At 36.5% G+C, this 18865-nt stretch overlaps 1 protein-coding gene across 1 annotated transcript in view; it reads right to left on the reverse strand.

The window, feature by feature from the left end:
* Nucleotides 1–5160: 5160 nt before the first annotated feature.
* The window catches only part of LRP1B (LDL receptor related protein 1B), a gene marked incomplete at its 5' end in the record, with an annotated part of 885246 nt that continues 871541 nt past the window's right edge, over nucleotides 5161–18865 (reverse strand). The window contains 5 exons of the mRNA XM_084642729.1: nucleotides 5161–6751; nucleotides 10505–10603; nucleotides 11693–11837; nucleotides 15221–15311; nucleotides 17117–17193. Coding sequence (XP_084498855.1) covers nucleotides 6611–6751; nucleotides 10505–10603; nucleotides 11693–11837; nucleotides 15221–15311; nucleotides 17117–17193 — 553 coding nt within the window. The 3' untranslated portion in view covers nucleotides 5161–6610. The remainder of the gene's footprint in view (nucleotides 6752–10504; nucleotides 10604–11692; nucleotides 11838–15220; nucleotides 15312–17116; nucleotides 17194–18865) is intronic.

Genomic DNA, 18865 nt, shown 5'->3' on the forward strand with positions numbered 1-18865 from the left:
CATTTCACAAATGCAGCAGTGATAACCATGTGATGAATTACCATTTACCTTTGGCAAGCACACCTATTCTCTGCTCACTACTCTGTCTCCTCAAGACTAGTTCCAGAATTCTGAACCCCAGAATAGCTTCAAAGAGATGCCCATGGCTTGAAAGGCAAGATTCAGCCCTCAGCTATTTTTTTATACATATATTTGTCTTGACTTTAAGGTTGATGACGTTGAGGACTTTTTACTTGAGACAGAGGGGTTTCCAGTTTCCAAGTGGGACCCAGCACTTGCTTCTAAGCCTTGGAAGGGCAGAGATAAGCAATACTGAGTCCTAGATTGGTCATGGATTTAAGATCTGAGTCATCCCCCCTCCACACACACACATATACAAAGGGTAGTGGGGGCATTTGTCTTCCACAGTGAATTACTTTTCTATGAAACACAATGGTTGTATTTGCATTTGTATATTGCTCTTATTGCACATTACAGCAGAGAGATTTATAACTATGCATTACAAAACCCCAGCCCAAATAATATACCTGAGATACATCAAATATATTTTCATCTTCTGGACAGATGACCTAAATTTCTTCTTAGATTTCCACACAACTTCAGTAACCACCATCCATCCATCAAGTCTCTGTAGAACACTACCACACTAGCATCAGCTTCTTGGATACCACAGTCAACATCAACAATGGAACCCTACAGACAACTATATACAAGAAACCAACAGATCACCACACCTATCATGACATATCTAGTAATCACCAAACACATCTAGAAATCTGTTAGCTAAAGCCATGCACTCAGATACCACAGAATATGTTCCAAGGAGAAAGTCCAGGATATACACATAAAACACTTAAATCCACCTTCACCAAGCAAGGACACTTCACCAGAGAAGTAGATCTTATCATGGAACAGGCCACTCAAATACCCTAAGTGATTTCCCCTCCTCCGAACTGCACACCTAGTTGTTACCTATCACCCTATACTGGAACGTATTTGAGATATCATTAAATAATTACAAGCCATACTCAATGGGGCCACATGCTGAAAGAAATCTTTCCTGAGCCCCCTCTTCTGGCCTTCAAACAACCTCATAACTTTGTCAAGCTCATCAGAAGCAAGTTCCACCCATACCAGGACTCACCAACTCAGAGTGGCACCAGACCCTGCCAGAATAACAGATGCAAAACCTGTAGACAGATCTCCACTGCTCTGATGATCAACACTCTACCACAACACACCTTTCAAAATCCAAGGGTCCTATGTGTGGCTATCACAATCTGTGGTGTACCTCATCCAGTGCACTGAATGCCCCAATACCAACTATGTGGGTGAAACCAGGCAGCCACTTCACTCTTGAATGAACTCACACAGAAAAAAGATAAAAGACAAAATTACCATATCACCTGTGGGTGAAGATTTTTCATAAAGTGATCACTCTGACCTCTCAGTCCTCAGTCGCAAAGGCAACCTGCATAGCCACTTCAAAAGATGAGCCTGGGAGCTTAAATTCAGAACTTTGCTAGACGCTAAAAATTTTGGAGTGATTAGAGATGCTGGATATATGCCTTATTACAACCATCTGTAATCTACTAATATCTCCCCCACACTGCCTTGCCCCCCCTTCCTATTCCCTCTATGGGTGTTAATGGGTCACTTTACCTTGAATAGGCCTTTAAAATATGTATTAACAACTATTTATGCTAAACAATTCTTTTCACCTGGTATTTAGCAGTGACACTAGAGTATGTTTCCCAGACCTGAAGAAGAGCTCTGTGTAAGCTCAAAAGCTTGTCTCTCTCACCCATAAAAGTTATTCCAACAAAAGATAAGTACCTCACCAACCTTGTGTCTCTGATTTACAACGGACATTTTTTGATCCTCTTGATGACTTTTATCAAGATGCCAGTGACCATCATTTGTGAAATTAATTTTATAGGGATAAGTCTATGCACAATTTTCTATCCTGCTTTATTATGCTTCAGAAATCCGTAAGTAATTATTGTGGCCTTCATAAAAAAAAAGATACCGATTTTCTGTTCATGAGCATTCAACTAGTACTGAAGTTAGATGGAATTTTTTTTTAACCATTTTCAATGGGCCTTCCCTACTACAAGTGTCACAGACATTATCACTATCTAGCAAGATGGCTACCATCAGTTCAGAAATGCCAATCAGAATACAAATGCTTCTCTCCAATGCATTTCATGGTTTGTTCTAATGTTATTACTTTTCAGTTTTCTGGAATAAGAAGCATAGACTTGATTTATTTCAACCAAAGTAGCATGAGCATCATCCTTTTGCTATTCATGATTTTTAATTTATATTTAATTTGTGTGTGTGTAAATTTATTGCTCATGTAAATCCCTAGCTTGGTGACTCTGCAGAAGGAAGTCCTTTATTACATGACAGAGACACTACAGACCCTCACTGAGATGCTGGAAGCCTACAGTGATGGGATCGTCACCTCTATAGGTGAGAAAGTCAATTAGGCTCTGATCCTGACAAGATGTGTGCACGTGCTTAACTTAACACACTGTGACCTTTGTTGGCAGTCTCAGGAGACAGGCCAAAGACATGAATGGTTAGATAGTTTAACGCCCTGATTCAGCAAAGTATGTACTTAAATGATTTGCTGAATAGGGATGTTTTACTCACAAATAAGGATGGTTGTGGTGGGATCAACTGAGCTCCACCAACTCTTCATACTGGCTGCCCAACAGTCACATAATAGTAACATCGATTATATGGGCACCATCTTTCAGGATTAGATTTAGCCAACTGTTATGGAGGTTATACTCATGGACTTTAATGACAGACCGGACCATAAAGTCTGACCTCCTGCACATTGCAGGCTGCAGAACTTTGCCCACCCAGTCCTGTAATAGACCCATAAACTCTGGCTGAGTTACTGAAGACTTTAAAGCATCATTTAAAGACTTCAAGTTACAGAGAATCCACCATTTAAGCTATTTTAAACCTGCAGGTGACCCATGCTGCAGAGGACAGCAAAAAACCCACAAGGTCTCTGCCAATCTGACCTGGGGGGATATTCCTGCCTGACCCCAAATAGGGTGATTTTGGGAAGCCCTTTCCATCCCTGGTTCAGATTGCCAGTTCCCTGAGAACTACTGGTGCCTGCTCTTTCATGTATTGTCATTAATATCTTCAGTAAAGAAAAGGGAAAACGTTCAACTATAGCCTTATATTTTAGATAGAATGAAACCATTTTAATAACTAGATTTAATTACTAGACAATAGTAGGGTTTTTTTGGTTTTAACAACACTTGAATACATCAGAAATATAAGAATATGATGCACTCTAAAAATATGAGCGGAAAGCAAGACACTGAAAAATTGCATACTATATGTATAATACAAAATATTTCTATATTTTTCTTGAATACGTATATAACTTGATTCCATCTCCCACCACTTGTGTATATTTTGTAGTTCCTTACACTTCATTGCAAATGGATAGTAAATATTTGCCTTAAAATTTGCTAGTTGCTGGTACAAGACAATTTCTCATATTCTGTCATGAATCACACACAGTAAAATCTCCTAAAATCATATACATGACCTACAGAATCAGTAGTTATGTCTCATAGAAGCATTTAACAACAGTCAGGGCTTAGCAAAATTAATGTGGAGATATTAAGAATACGTTTTGGTAACATCCAATACTAAAAATAATTTCCTGCCCCAATAGACCAAACAATTTTAGTGTAGATTACTGGATTAATATATACGCTATGAGCAAGATTCTCATCCTTTCGCCTGCCATGCCTATACCCCTGATCTGCTTTTGCAGCTGGAAAATTTAGGGATTTCACTTCTGTAAAGGGAATCCCAAGGTGACCCTGAAGGTTTAGTAGGGTGCATGACTGGGGTGCCACTGCACTCTAGTGATCCTTGGTGACTGACAGGTCCCATTGGGATTTGTTACAGCCAGATACAACTTGGAACATTACTGAGATTGTTCTAAGTTGCATTAAGATGCAGCTGGCCCCAAATTCAAGAGGATGTAAAGGTAGTCTACATCCATCTTTGCCACTCTGCTTTTAGCTGAACTGATATAGCTGAGGATCTGGTTTATAGTCTTTCTTCCAGGCATAGGGCCGGATTCTGATTTGTGTTACAACAGTATAAATCTGGACTACCAACTAAAGTCAACCAAATCAGTAGGCATCCCTCATGAAATGAATGAAGTTACTATTTTATAGTGGTGTAAATAAGATCAGAATCTGCCTCATTATGTGAGAAAACATTGGGTACTATACCAGCTAAATTGAATTTGATCACTATTAAAGAGATGTTTTCACTTTCAAATTTATGTTACATGGACACCCATCAATAGAAATTTGGTTGTGTCTGCCTTGCATTAAGACTAGCAATCACATCTATGGAAACAGCAGCTCATGTTCCACAGCAGAAGCACTGATGCAAAAGTTTGGGGCCAAATCCTGGTCCCAATGACTTCAATAGGAGGTGGACGAAGCACTTACACTGATATTCATCAGAAATTTTTGCTTATTGACATTCAGAGGATGATATTTACATATCTTAAAAGTTACCAGAATATACTTATTTCGTCAACGATGCTATAAAAGAAAAAATAGGGTTTAAATGTTCAGTGAAATAAAATATATGGACACACCCCTTCTGAGTTATTAATACTCATGTACTATTGCAGAACCTTTAAGATAGAGGTTTTATAATGAGCAGAAAATGTCTGGCTTTTTAAACTGAATTTAGCTTCCTGTACAACATATTTTCTTACTTCCCTTTAATTTCCTGTCATTTTGGTTTTTATATTGCCTATATAATGGTATGTCCTAACTTTAAAAATTACCCAACACAATGAATTAAATATGTAGAACTTCATTTAAATAAGTCAGTCAACAATTTTTTTTATAAAGTATTTCACACTTCATTGTAGAAACATAGGCAAAATGACTATTATAACCAAAATGAAAAATACTGTTCAATTTAAAAAATGTACTTAAACAAGAACCTGAAAAAGTTTATGATATGCATAACATTTTTTCAAGCAAACCTGCACTAGTATTACATAAATCAAGAGTTTATAAAGGCCTCAATATGGCAAGGTTTAGAAATAGGTAGTATGCATGCACATAGTACAACAAAAATCTTTTATAAAACAGCAGTTATTTTTTGTAATACTTGTACAAAGGGAATAAAGAGCAACCACAAACATATTTACTCTGTTAGGTTAATATATTATGACAGGTAAAAGTCAATCATGTCTAGCAGAGGAACAAAAAGCCCTCCACAGTATGTGTGTGAATTAGTATTTTGTGCCTTTAAAGTTATGTATAAAATATTTCAGTTCTTTTTACAACTTAAAGAAATTGTACTCCTTATTTCTGTCAAAATTCAAAAAGGCAAGTGGAATTTTTTTTTGTTTTTATTCTTCACAACTACATAAAATAAACCAGTACCAGAGAAAGTACTGGAAACCAATTACATTGATACTCTCCACTTTTGATAATGGGGTTTTGACATTTAACCCCAAAGTATTAAAATTAATTCACAATTGGTCTGAAATACGTTTCAGTAATATATAATATTGATCAGCGGTATCATAGACTATCATCATTAGTATAAACTGCTATGTTTTGGGTTCTTTAATATCTCTGGGCAAGGATGATTTTTTTTTCTTACTGGGTAAATCAGAATACTGTTATCAATATGTGTGCTTACATTTTATTTTTGTTCTACTGCTTGGTGTATGATAAGGGATTGATCACCCACAGATATTGCATGTGGTTGAGTGAATAAACATATAATACATGTGTAGGCAATGCCCTCTTGTGCTCTAGGGTGGCTACTGTACTACAGGACTGCTGGAGTTCATAGGCCTTGTCCCACAGCAAGTAAGGTCTTTCAACTTTCAAGATGTATTTCTACTATGGTCTATAAGGTTTTACTAAATACAAGGTTGTTTACATGGTATATAGGTTTAGTATATCATGTACAATCACTGAATTTCTGAAACACTCATTTGTGTTCATGCAGATCATTAGATGTTCTGATTCTGTAGCCTCGTTTACTTCTTGGCAACCTAAAGCTAATTTTAAAAGCAAGTTATGTTTGATTTGTGAAGAAAAGTGATCTACTTTTAACAGGATCTGGAGTGAAATTCTAATGGGCACAAAGAGAGTAGACCATTCAATCATTCTTTCACCATGTAAAACAAACAAAATTACACACTGTACTACAGCTTTCAGACTATCTAATCAAAAGGTGCAGATATCATCTTCATTAAGTAGAACCAAAAAAGTTCATACAAAATAGATTGCTCATATTCACACTACAAACAAATGTTGTTTTTAATTTTAACAAATTCAAAGGTGTATCAGCAGCATTGTTGTAAATTGTACTGTAGTGCAGTTTCTTTTTCATAAAAATACCTTAGAAATGGTCAGTCAAAAGTCATCAGCAAAAGAAAAACCGAGAAAACAATCAACCAAACAAAAGAACAGAGGTAATGCTGATGCCAAAACAATTATAATACTGTTGGGTACATAGAAAAGTAATCCTTATATTTTATACATTTATACAGAGTATAAAAGGTAACAGAGGATTATGCCACAGTCTCCCTTATACCAATATCTATTTTCTTTGGAAGGAGTTCTTTTCTTTCATCAACACTTGCTAATGAGTTTCGACAGTTTTTCCCATCCATATATAACTTTGCGTACACTGGATTGGCGTAATTTGTTGGCTGTGGAAAAAGATAAATATGCAGTATGTGATTTAGATTAACAACTATTTTTTGAAAATGAAAATTGTATTGTTAAAACAAAGGGAGAACACGTATACATAAAAGCAAAACTGAACACGTTTAATGTTTACCTTGGTTTCTGTAAATCTTACCAGGGAGTTAAGATCTGTAGGAATGACCGCCCTGCACTTTTAAGCGGGGGGTGGAGGTGATGGGCAGGGGAGTATTTGGCTAGCTAGCCTAATGAAGGGAACTGTGTTTTATGGCTGGAGGGGGAGGTGGGCAAGAGATGAAAACTGCTGCAAAAGGGTCAGTGTGGTCGCTGACTCATCCCCTGGGACTGCAGGGTTTAAATAGGGCAGCTCTGTGCCTGAAGCCTGCCTTTCACATGAAATAGGCTGAAGCAGGAGGGAACACAGCACTTCAGCACAGCATGGCTCCATGTGGAAACAGGAGAGCAAGAAATGGGAAAAGAGAGTAATTCCCCCCTTCCTCTGGTCCAGGTAGGGCAAAGCAGGCACAAAGGAGTAGCTCCACAAGGGGAGGAGAATATGGCTAGAGAGGCAGCTCTACTTCCTGATGCCTCCTTGTGGCAGATGTCCAGTGCAGGTACTCCATACAGTGACCGGATAAATGGCTTGGAATAGGACTTAAAAAGAGGTGTTCCTTCAAGGAACGAACAGGGGGAAGTTGGGGACTCCTATGATTGGTACGGCAGGGAGCCAACTCCACATTCTTATAGCCCACTTTAACCCTCCTGTGAGGGGGTGGATGGTAAGATCCCAGCAATGGATTTGCTGGAGGGACAGGGATGGAAAAGAAGGGGAGCTGGTGGAAGCCCCATGGGTATGGTAAGGTCCCAGCAATGGACTTGATGGAGGGACGTGGAAAGAAAAAGAGGGAGAGCTAGTGAAAGCCCGACGGGTAATTATGGAATAAACATGGGGTTACCTGCATTGTACACTTTTATCTGCTGGGTAGTCCCAAATATCATATAATAAAGTTGTGGCTTGATTAAACCAATGTCAAATGTTTCCTGTCCTCCTTTCGGTATAGCCAGACAATCTGTAACCAACAGACTCCGTATACCGCCTGTTCTAAGACCTCAGCACCTAATAATTGATCACATTTTGGAAAACTATGGCCCAAGTATATAGTACAATTTGACCAAATTTGCTAATCATATTGTAACTTAAATAAGAGATCATAACTGTTATTGTAGTATCTGTAAATATAGAAGTATCTTCCCAATATCAATAATTTTGCTAGTTCAGGGACTGAACCAAAGTCCAGGTCAATGTGACTTAAAGATGTGCTTAAGTCCATCTCTATTCTGCAAAGCGCTTAAGTATACATGCTATGCTTTCAAACAAGCACCTTTGTGCTTTCTCACAGGCTATCCCTCCTGCATGGGAGGCAGTCCCTATAAATATCTGCAAAGTTACCTTGTTATTAGAATCATAGAATCATAGAATATCAGGGTTGGAAGGGACCTCAGGAGGTCATCTAGTACAACCCCCTGCTCAAAGCAGGACCAATCCCCAACTAAATCATCCCAGCCATTTACTTTGAATATTTTGAGATGTGATGGTGACAATTTATGTTGTAATGGTTATAAAGCTTAACTTATTGTTTATTGTCATTAAATAATTGTTCTCCAATAGCCCCCTTATAATTTTTCACAACTGTGAAAATGTAAATTGATAAAAGTAGGAAAAATGCTTAAAACCCATACTTTTGGCAACTAAATGGATAACACTAAAAAAGCTTAAAAATGACATTACCTGTTGAAATTGTTTTTTTTTACAAAATCTAATTCTGTCAAGTCTACTCATTATGTAGCTTCAAATCTCTCCTCAAAACCCTCCTTTGACATGATAGCTATAAAAAACTTGAGAGTGGTCAGGCTGTGTGCTGTGACCACTCCTATCATCAATATTGTCTTATTTTTTCCTTGTACTCCCCAGCCATCTATATCCAATATTTTTTGTCTTTTACTTAGATTGTATGCTCCTGGAGGCAAGGACCAGCATTTTGTTCTATGTTTGTACAGTACCTAGCACAGCGAGGACCTGGAACATGACTAGGGTTCCTAGGTGCTGCAGTAATACAAAAAGAATGCATGATAAAACTACTGAACTACCACTAAAAATATGAAAGTGTGTAGGATGTGGGTGTGAACTTCCTCTTTTATGACCCATTATGGCTCAGTTATCTCAACAGAGGCCTTTGCTATCCCATCTGATTTCTCAACTTTATATATAGAGCCACTGGGAAGGGTGCCGAACACCTCACAGATCACAAAATTTCCTGTTGTCTGTAGCACCTAGACTCGTATTACTTAGCTTGCTTCACTGCTGTTTTGCCCAACAAGAAAGAACAAAGGTTTAGATTCCTCATTTTTCTGTTCCCGCGAGTCAAATAAGAGGCCAGGATTTGAAACTTTCCCATGGCAGCAATCATAGTAATTTAAGATCAGCCAGGAGCTGCTTATCCTGCTATTACAAATAATTAACTGATTGTCTGGTGTTCTACATTTCCCTGTCACAGAAAGAGATAAGTCACATTGAAAAGAACAAAACAAAAAACTCCTATTTCTATATTAATGGAACATATTACCAGCTGCTGTAGTAATTTCTAGGGGCAAATTCTACCTTCAGTTCTACCTGTGCAATCCCAGTAACTAGAGATCTTCACTTCCCCAGGAATGACTACAGGAGTTCCAGATGACACAGAAATGTAGTTTTTATTTAAATTAACAGGAGTTTTCATTTGATTGCCAATACTGTACCACAATTAAAATAAGAATCATACTTAGCATTTATATTGTGTCTTCTGGAAATATCAAAGTACATTATAAACAATACCTTAATACCTGTATGAGGTATATATTATTATTATTATGCAGTGGGGAACAGTGAGGTGCAGAAAAGTGAAGTGGTTTGAGTGACTTGACTAAAGTAATTTCAGTCAATCTCAGGGCTGGAATTATACCCTAGTTCTCCTATCCATGAGGCATGTTGCCTTCTCTGGACTGTATTGTGTTTTTTAAAGCAGACAAAATAAATAAAATTTCAGTTACATCAAAAACACATTACAATCGTAAAATAATGCAAATGAGACAAGGATGAACACTTTTTTTATATGAAGGTGAATCAAGCATATTAATGTCCCCTCTCTTTTAATTGTTTTAAAATTTTCAATATTCTTTTAAAGATATTGTGCTATATTATATACAAACTCTGGTTTATTGAAACTAAGCTAAATATTTTGTTAACTTAGTTGTCATTTGCAATAAAATTGATTGAAATTTAAACAATCCATTAATAACTTGTAAAGATTTACAGAAATTGTTCAACTTAATGCATATCAAATTCCCCTTAAAATAGTAGGACAGAATTTCATTTACTTTTGAGTCTTATCTCACTGTGATAAGTTGCATTAAATGCCTATCACTATGTTTATGTGGTTGGTTTCATTTTTATATAGCTTTACAAAAGGTATAACTTACTTATGTTTATAAAATAAAGCAATATATTTTCAATTTTACATTTTAGATCATGCTATCATGACAAGTGAAGATGAAATATATATGTAGAGGCACCTGTAATAAAATATAAATTTTATTTCTACTTTTAAATAATTTCTTGCTAATGAAAAACATGAACAAAATGGTGCTATTCTAACATAACATGCAAACTCAGAGAGGGGACATGATGGAATGAGCATGGGACGTGAATTATCATTTCTCACCCCTGCAGTTAGTGGTCCTTTCAAATCAGAGTTTAGGTAGATTGGCGGTGCTGTGTGCGGAAGCTTGAATGCAGTGGACCCTCCCCCTATATACCTGGCCTGCATATAAACAGAGTATTTTAGTTTCTGTGCTAATAATACTGAATTTTCCATTTGTAGGTTGACATATTGTTTAATGAGTAGTGCACTGATTAAAAACAACTGGTCTTCTACAATAAAAACTGCCTTTAAAACTTTAACTACAAGCTTGCTTCAGTTTGGATGATTCTTATTATGCAGCATGAGATCAACACAGCATTTTCTGTCAAATATTACAATCGGGCTTAACAATCAGCTATGATACAGTTATTCAACTACCCTAAAAGCCAGTGAATATACTTTATATTCAGCTTCCCTGTGGTATGCTGCACATTGACTGGGTGACAATGTGGTGACATTCATAGTGCTAACAGTAAGCCAGTTATTGCTTTGTTAAATATGCCACAGAATGATAGCTGCCCCATAGGATGCATCTGATTACTGATAAGTCTAAGAAAGTTATTGCACCATTACCCTGTCCACCCAGTGTCACATCACTCAGAAGTTCTACCATTGAAGAGCAGTGCTCCTAGAAATGACATAATTGAGAGTAAAATGACAATGTTCTTTTTTGATGTAGTACATCTATTCTATCAGGCCTCTGAATGGCTTATGTTTTTGAAGTAACCATAATTTTCAACAAATTAGGCTCAGATTTACAAATGGAACATCTTGACATTAGCAAAGCATAAGAGCTAGTAAGTACATAACAGTGTACATTCAATAGGTCCACAAAATATCTGGAATTTAGGTAAAGAAGATTTTAATAATGATCTTGTACTTTAGTTTTGTCAAGAGGGTCTATGATATAGCCTCTCTCAATTTACTGTTCCGTTTTAGTTTACCATCGAGAAAAAGCAGACCACCGCAAAAGAATATCTGTCAACAAATACTGGGGTGTAAAACAGTCAATGCTTAATATCTATAATGTTTTCACTAAATAAACTTTACTTGACTCGTGTTCACCATACAGAATGAACAGACAAACCAAAATACATGCCATTATAAATAAGTCTTCATTTGAGAGAAAAATCATACTAATTAGATTTAAAGATATTCATTACCACACATAAAATAAACCCTATTTTGCCATTGCAAAAACAATATTACCTTTTCTGGATTTACTGTGAAATCTGGATCTAAAAGTCCCCCTTCATTGTGATCATGGCCCACCTCATACATATTGTATGATGGATTACCAATTTCTACACTGATTCCTCCATTTATCATTGGTTGTCTTCGGATAGTTTTTGTCCTAAAATACATAAACAAAGGGAGTTAGTATTTTCAAGTCACTCCAGGGATGATACATACCACAGATATTATTTAACAGCTTTATGGAATAATCCTGAGTACCTCAGAAAATCTAAATAAAGGAGCCTTGCCCTGAGGGTCTATCAGGAAATCAAGGTGATGGTGAAATTTTCGCTCCAAACAAAGTAACGCTTTGAGCACCTGTGCAGCTGGGGCACGTTGTGGACGTGACCAGTTACTACCCTTTTAAGTGGGTTTGTAGTAGTGTGGATTCATGCAATGCGCTGACCCACTGGTTATGGCCCTCGCGTTCCCCCTCAGTATGGTCAAATTCACCCTAGTTCCCAGGGAAAGCTTCATAAATTCATTACAAGATTTTTTCAGCAGTCAAAAGAAGGCAGAGTCTATCAGTGCAGAGTTTCTTCTGCTTTTGATTCTGAGGAACACAACATGAGTGATAACGTTTCTATCTTTTCTGGTACAATTAGCGGGGTCATCTCCTTGCTTATTTGGGGGCAGCTCCATGTACTCTTAACTTGGGAATAGCTGAGCTATGGCTTCATTATGGAAGTTATGTGTCTGTCAAAAAGTAACTGCCTGGAGTCCCTATTGGTAGTTATTGAAAAGCTTAGCTCAAGTGTCCCCAAACACAGGTGCAAAGTCAGAAACGGCAGGCTTAACTTTCAGATTGGTTTATATATAGGGGAACATCTTTAAAATTGAGTACGGATCTGAGGTTCTCCCATGGGTGAATCCAATTATTTTAGTTGGTAAGGAAATAAGTGAGTGATTTTTTAGCTGCAGGGGTTGAAAGTCCTGGTTTAGGGATGTCATTTTTAGGCAGGAGACACTACTGAATTGTGACAGAACAATGGGGATGGGACTTAGGTGCTGGTAATGGTTGAAAGAAAAGGAGTACTTGTGGCACCTTAGAGACTAACCAATTTATTTGAGCATAAGCATCCGATGAAGTGAGCTGTAGCTCACGAAAGCTTATGCTCAAATAAATTGGTTAGTCTCTAAGGTGCCACAAGTACTCCTTTTCTTTTTGCGAATACAAACTAACACGGCTGTTACTCTGAAACCGGTAATGGTTGAGTTATCTTTTCTAAGTTAAGAAAACACTTCATTATCTTAAATCCAAGCTGACATGTGAGAGTGTCCTTCTATTTCCCCAAAACATAGTGGAACAGAAAAATCTACTTCCCAGGAAAATTTTTAAAACATGTATCTTAATGTACTGTTTAGCTGTTAAACAATAATGTCTCTTGAGACTTTTAGGTCTCCTTTCAAAAACAGGGAAAAATGTTAATCAAACATTTTTGAATAAAAATAAATAAATTAAGAAGAGGCTTTTAGGTATTAATTTCAGCCAAACCAGATTCTCTATCACTATTTAAACTAGGGGGTCTAGCCTAAACACTTACAGTGATTGGTGCCACACAAATCATTAGATAGCTATGCATTTCAATTAATTTCTATCCTATATTTAGAATTGTTGCTTCTCATTGTATCTCAGCTCATCATAAGATAAATCACAGAAGTTATAGACAGAGGCCCAAATTTTCAAAAGTAGTCACTGATTTTGGGCCCTTCAATTTTGGGATGCCCAGTTTGAGACATGTAGGGTCTAATTTTGAAAGATGATGAGTGATTGAACCACTTACTGTTTTCAGGTGGAGTTATGGTAGCTCAACACTTCTGAAAAATAGGCCCAAGGTGTCTCAGTCTGAGAAATTAAAATCAATGGCCACTTTTGAAAATGTGGACTTAAGAGTGGTCCTATCAGTTTAACTGTCTATATTTGCACCATCTTACTAAATACTTGATCCTTTAAAACAGGCATATAATATATGATGATAAAAAGAACAATTTGTTTTAGAGTTTAATTATTTTCCTGTGAGTGCTCATAAAATTTTAAATCCACAAACTGAAAATTGAAAGAAAAAGGATTCAAATCCGTTCATTAAGAGAAAGTTGTAAATTGGTCAACAGGTACATCTTTATATGCATTAGGTAAACAAATATATACTGGCTTACTGTTTTCCACTGATTAATGTGTATAATACTTTCATATTTATCTTTCATATAACAATGTTTTAAGTGTTAAAAAAAATATGAGTGAAACAAGGTAGGTAATATAGAAAGAAAATATGGATTTTTACGTGAAATAGATTGGTTTCTAGCAGATAATTCTGACTGTTTCACACACAGAGATTTATGCTATTGAACTTAGAAGATATATATGTAAATACTTTTCTCTTTACAGCTCTCTGTCAGGACTATCTGCTATGTAAGTTTTGTTGACGAGGAAAAAGCCTGGTATTGTCCAGATATACAAAAGCATCTATCTGAAAATCTTTTGACATGCGGTGCAAACCAGATATAAACCATTGTAAAAAAAGAAGAAGTAACCTTTGCAAAAACACATGGTTTATTAGAAAGGACAATTTTATTTAAGTTTGATTCTTAACTTTTCATCCACATATGTGTCCCTGTTGTATGAATGTGTCTAGTCTCTAGGATTTACATTTGAAAATACTCAACAAGAATTTTATGTTAGGTTTTGGGAAAAAATATATAGCTATTAATGTTATCTGGGCTAAGGATGAGTTTGTGAATCTTTAAATTTCTAGTATGTTAACACATTTTATTATATTTTTTAAGTTGATTACACTTCCACTATAACGTATTATGTAAAATCAAATATTAATCAAATGTAAGTGAATGGGGGAAGGGATAGCTCAGTGGTTTGAGCATTAGCCTGCTAAACCCAGGGTTGTGAGTTCAATTCTTGAGGGGGCCATTTAGGGATCTGAGGCAAAAATTGGGGATTGGTCCTGCTTTGAGTGGGGGGTTGGACTAGATGATCTCCTGAGGTCCCTTCCAACCCTGATATTCTATGAATTAGAGTAAGCTATGTTTAGAAGAAAGTTCTTTAGGGCTTGAGCCTGCAAACATTTACACACATGAGTAACCTTGTTCACTCATAGAGTTTAAAGCCAGAAGCGACTACCAGATCATCTAGTCTGACCTCCTGTATATCACAGGCCACCAGCACCACCCAGCACCCACACAATAAATCCAACAACTGAACTGAGACCAAAATACACAGGAGTTAATGAGACTAATTATGTGAATACAATTATTCACTTGTGTAGAGTCCTTGCAGGATTGGGCTCACAGACTGTAAGACCTCTGGGGAAGGAATTGTATATTCCAATGTTTCTGTACAGCACCTACCACATTTTTATATGAGGTAAGTGTCCGATGTTTGTGATACAGCTTCTAGACATTAAAATATTTGTAAGTGTTTCTCTCCATTTTTAATTTTTCTTTTTTAGGTTACACATAATTTAAGCACACTAATATGAAATTACTTACCTTCGTTTTCTTTTACAAAGAAGTAGACCAATTACCAGAGTAGTGATCAAAGTCACCAAGAGAACAAGAGGAACAATGATTGCAATGCTTCCTGCAGCAAAGAAATAACATTGAATACGCTAGTTTAAGTCTAACAGTTTCCAGACCAGGTAAAGTTGCTAAAAACAAAACTAAAAGTTATAGTTTAGTTTACCCTTCTAATCAGAGGACAGTGATTGGAAGGTTAAATATTGACAATGAAAAAAAGCAATGTAGGTGTTGTTACATATATTCTGAATGTTTTCATCCACAATACCTGCATTTCAGAACTCTGTCCTTGCTATTTGGCAAACAAAGAAAAATTTGTTATAAACACTTTTGGATTACAGATACTGTTGTAATGAAAGTATCCGTTCAAGCCTATTGTTATATTTTATGCACTCCCGTTGTGAAGGTCACACATTTTCTTTAAAATTTCAACACATCCCTCGTGAAAAATTAAAATATTACAGGCAATATCTTTTATTTATATTTGTAAAAATGCTAAAGGCATTTAGTGCTCTGAGTAGCTCTCCCATATATTAATAATCACAGATCTTCCCCTTATGCCCTTGAATTCTATCTGAAAGATTATTGAAAGCCAGGGTAGATTGCAGAGCATTAATTCAATGTATTTCCAATGTGCATCTCCACTTAATAAACAAACTGCCGCATTCTGCACTAGCTTCAGCTTCTGAATGGTCCCCAAGAAAAGGGCATTACAGCAATCTAATCTTGAGGAGACGAAGGCATGGATAATTGTGGCAAGGTCCACATTGGAGAGAAAAGGTCATACTCATCTTCCCAAGCAGCTACTACTTTGGTTCCAGGAGCAATGTGGGACCTAACACCACACCAGAGTTGAGCAACTGTTTTACAATGGCATATGCGCTTCCTCAGTAAGAGGTACTGATATAAGTTCTACCAATTCTTCTGGCTGCTTCCGCCAGCCAATTAGCATTATTTGTGTTGTCTAGACTGCGTTGCATTCAGCTAGTTGCTCATTTAAACAGTGGACAATTTGTTCTACTGCTCCAGCTGAATTGGTTGCAACTGAGATGTAAAACTGGGTGTCACCCTCATACTAAAAACACTGCAGCTAATTTCTTCAGTTTAAGGGTTTGTCTATGTGAACATTTAGTTCGTGGGAAGCTGGGGAGTGAATCTACCTTGCAGTACTCCTCACGTGTTAACTTTCCGCGTGGACCCTGCTTATGCTCATTAGCAGTTAGGGTGCTTTGATCTATGCCACTTTGAAATGGGAGCAGATTAAAGGGCACTAATAAACTTTTGGACACAGCAGCAGGGTCTACATGGACAGTTAGCATGTGGCAGGCTAGTGGGGGATAAATTAACCCCCCCACACACACCAGCTGCAAACTCAGTATGCATGCAGACAAGCCCTTCAGCAGTATTGTAATACTGTTTTCTTCTACTGAATCTTCGTGTGTATTAATTTTATTTAAAGGAACAATTTTCATGGGCAGGATGAGCAAATGCAAAGCCTATGAACCACTTAAACCCTATTTTGAGGCTTTAAGAGCGATTTCAGTGGTCAAAAGTCTTGTGCTGAGTCTCTCCACAGGAGTGAATTTCACCAAGCATTTGTCACCTGATACTGCTTTTTCGAAGAAAAAAACATGCTGGGTTTAAAGAAGTGGGCATATAAAATATGCCATAGTTTGACAGTAATCCAGAATGTTTTATGTAGAACTGCACGTCAATTAAAAATCAGAAATAAGAGCAAAATCCTTGCCATTAAAAAATGTAATCTGCAGCACATCACTTTATACACTCACATACTAAAATATCACCAGTTTATCATTTTTAAATTTAACAATATTTTATAAGATGTAGTAGTTAATCTGAAGCACTTACTTGTACTGATATTGTCAGACTTGCTGCTCTTGGGAGCTGGCCTCTCGCACTGCGTGCCTGACCAGTTGGCTGAACATCTAAAAGGATCCAATTAAGATGGTAAAATTAATGGATGACAGCTGTTAACACAGTAACCTATTAAAGAGACCATCACCATCTTCTCAAAAGGTACATGAGCCATTTTACAAAATGAACAATAAGCTTTGTGTAAAGAGGTCCTCAATATTCTGGCATGACATTGGGAACATTCTGCATAGCATTTTTACCTTGTTTTCTTCCTTCCTTCACTATTTTACAAACTGTAGGTTTGAATTGCAAACACTTATTATTATTATTATTATTATTATTATTATTGAATTTTTAAACATGCAGTCATTTTATGAAATTGCAAATGTTACTCAATTATAATAAAAGACAAACACAAATGTATGTAAAGATCTATTATACCGGTGACTATTAACATTAGCATTCATACACTAGGAACTATTTTAATTTCGTTTTTAGTAATATTTTTAGTATGTTATAGCAGGACTTCCACAATTTGGCTTTATTCATTTCAGTATCATGCCACCAAACGCTGGAACTTTTGAAATAACTGATATAAATAACAATATTAATAATTATTACAGTATAATATTTCTACATGCACAGCCAACAAGAGACAGAGATAAGTGGCTTTACAAAATGCAGCATTATTTGATCTCATACAATGCTCAACTGCAATTCTCTGACAGTTTTCCTTATTTCCTTTTCCATATATCTGAACCTGAATTGGATAGTTGCATTTGGGATCAGTAACTTAGTATTGTGTGTGTTACCTGTCTGGGTCCCTGATCCAGCAAACCACTTAAGCATTCACTTTGCTTCAAGAACAGGAGTAATTCCACTGACTTCAGTGGGACTATCCATGTTCTTTAAGTTAAACATGTGCTTAAGTACTTTGCTGGACAGGGGCCTGGATGCATAGGTAGGTCTTTTGCTGCAATTAGTGCAAATATAAAATATGGTTTCTTCAAATATTTGTTCAAGTTTTCACATTTGCTCTCCATGAATGATCAGAGAAACAACGATGAAACTGCCACAAATATGGCTTCAGGAAATCCATTTAAAATTGAAACACATATATTCATGAAATCTGTTTGCACTATTTGCCCAGCTCTCCTTATAATGAAGTTTACTTCAGAATCTGAAAACTCTCCATACTGGATACTGCAGGAAAAAGAAACATTTTAGCTGTCTCAAGCGCATGCTGTGCAATGGGCTCTCCAATATCTCCCATCAGCTTGGATGTATAACAAGTTAGAAGCAACTACATTTTACACATTAATATCACAGAGTTTATACAAAATGAAAAGATGACTTTAAATTCATTGTTCTAATATCTTTAAAGGGATTTTGATGTAAAGGGATTAACTTTTCTATGCAATCCAGTTTACCAGCATTTAGTAGGGCAAACAAGAAAATATGTGTACCCTTCTGGATCATGGGTGTTCTAACATTGTAAAATCTGGTTATATTTGCCAAGTACTTTGACATATTTCGACTTAATTGTTCTGAGGCTGATAAAATAAAATATTGTAGTTCATTATCATCCAGTTATCATTGTACTATGTGGTGTTGCGGTCAATTCATATGCGATTTCAGATATAATCAAGGTATGCTAAATAGATTTAAGTTGTAGGATTATAGAAGTATAAGATTGACAAGTATTTAAGAGTGATGAGTATATATTAGGTATATAAGTAAACC

The sequence above is a fragment of the Lepidochelys olivacea genome (assembly GCF_965140295.1).
Source record: "Lepidochelys olivacea isolate rLepOli2 genome assembly, chromosome: 11".
NCBI lineage: Eukaryota > Metazoa > Chordata > Testudines > Cheloniidae > Lepidochelys > Lepidochelys olivacea.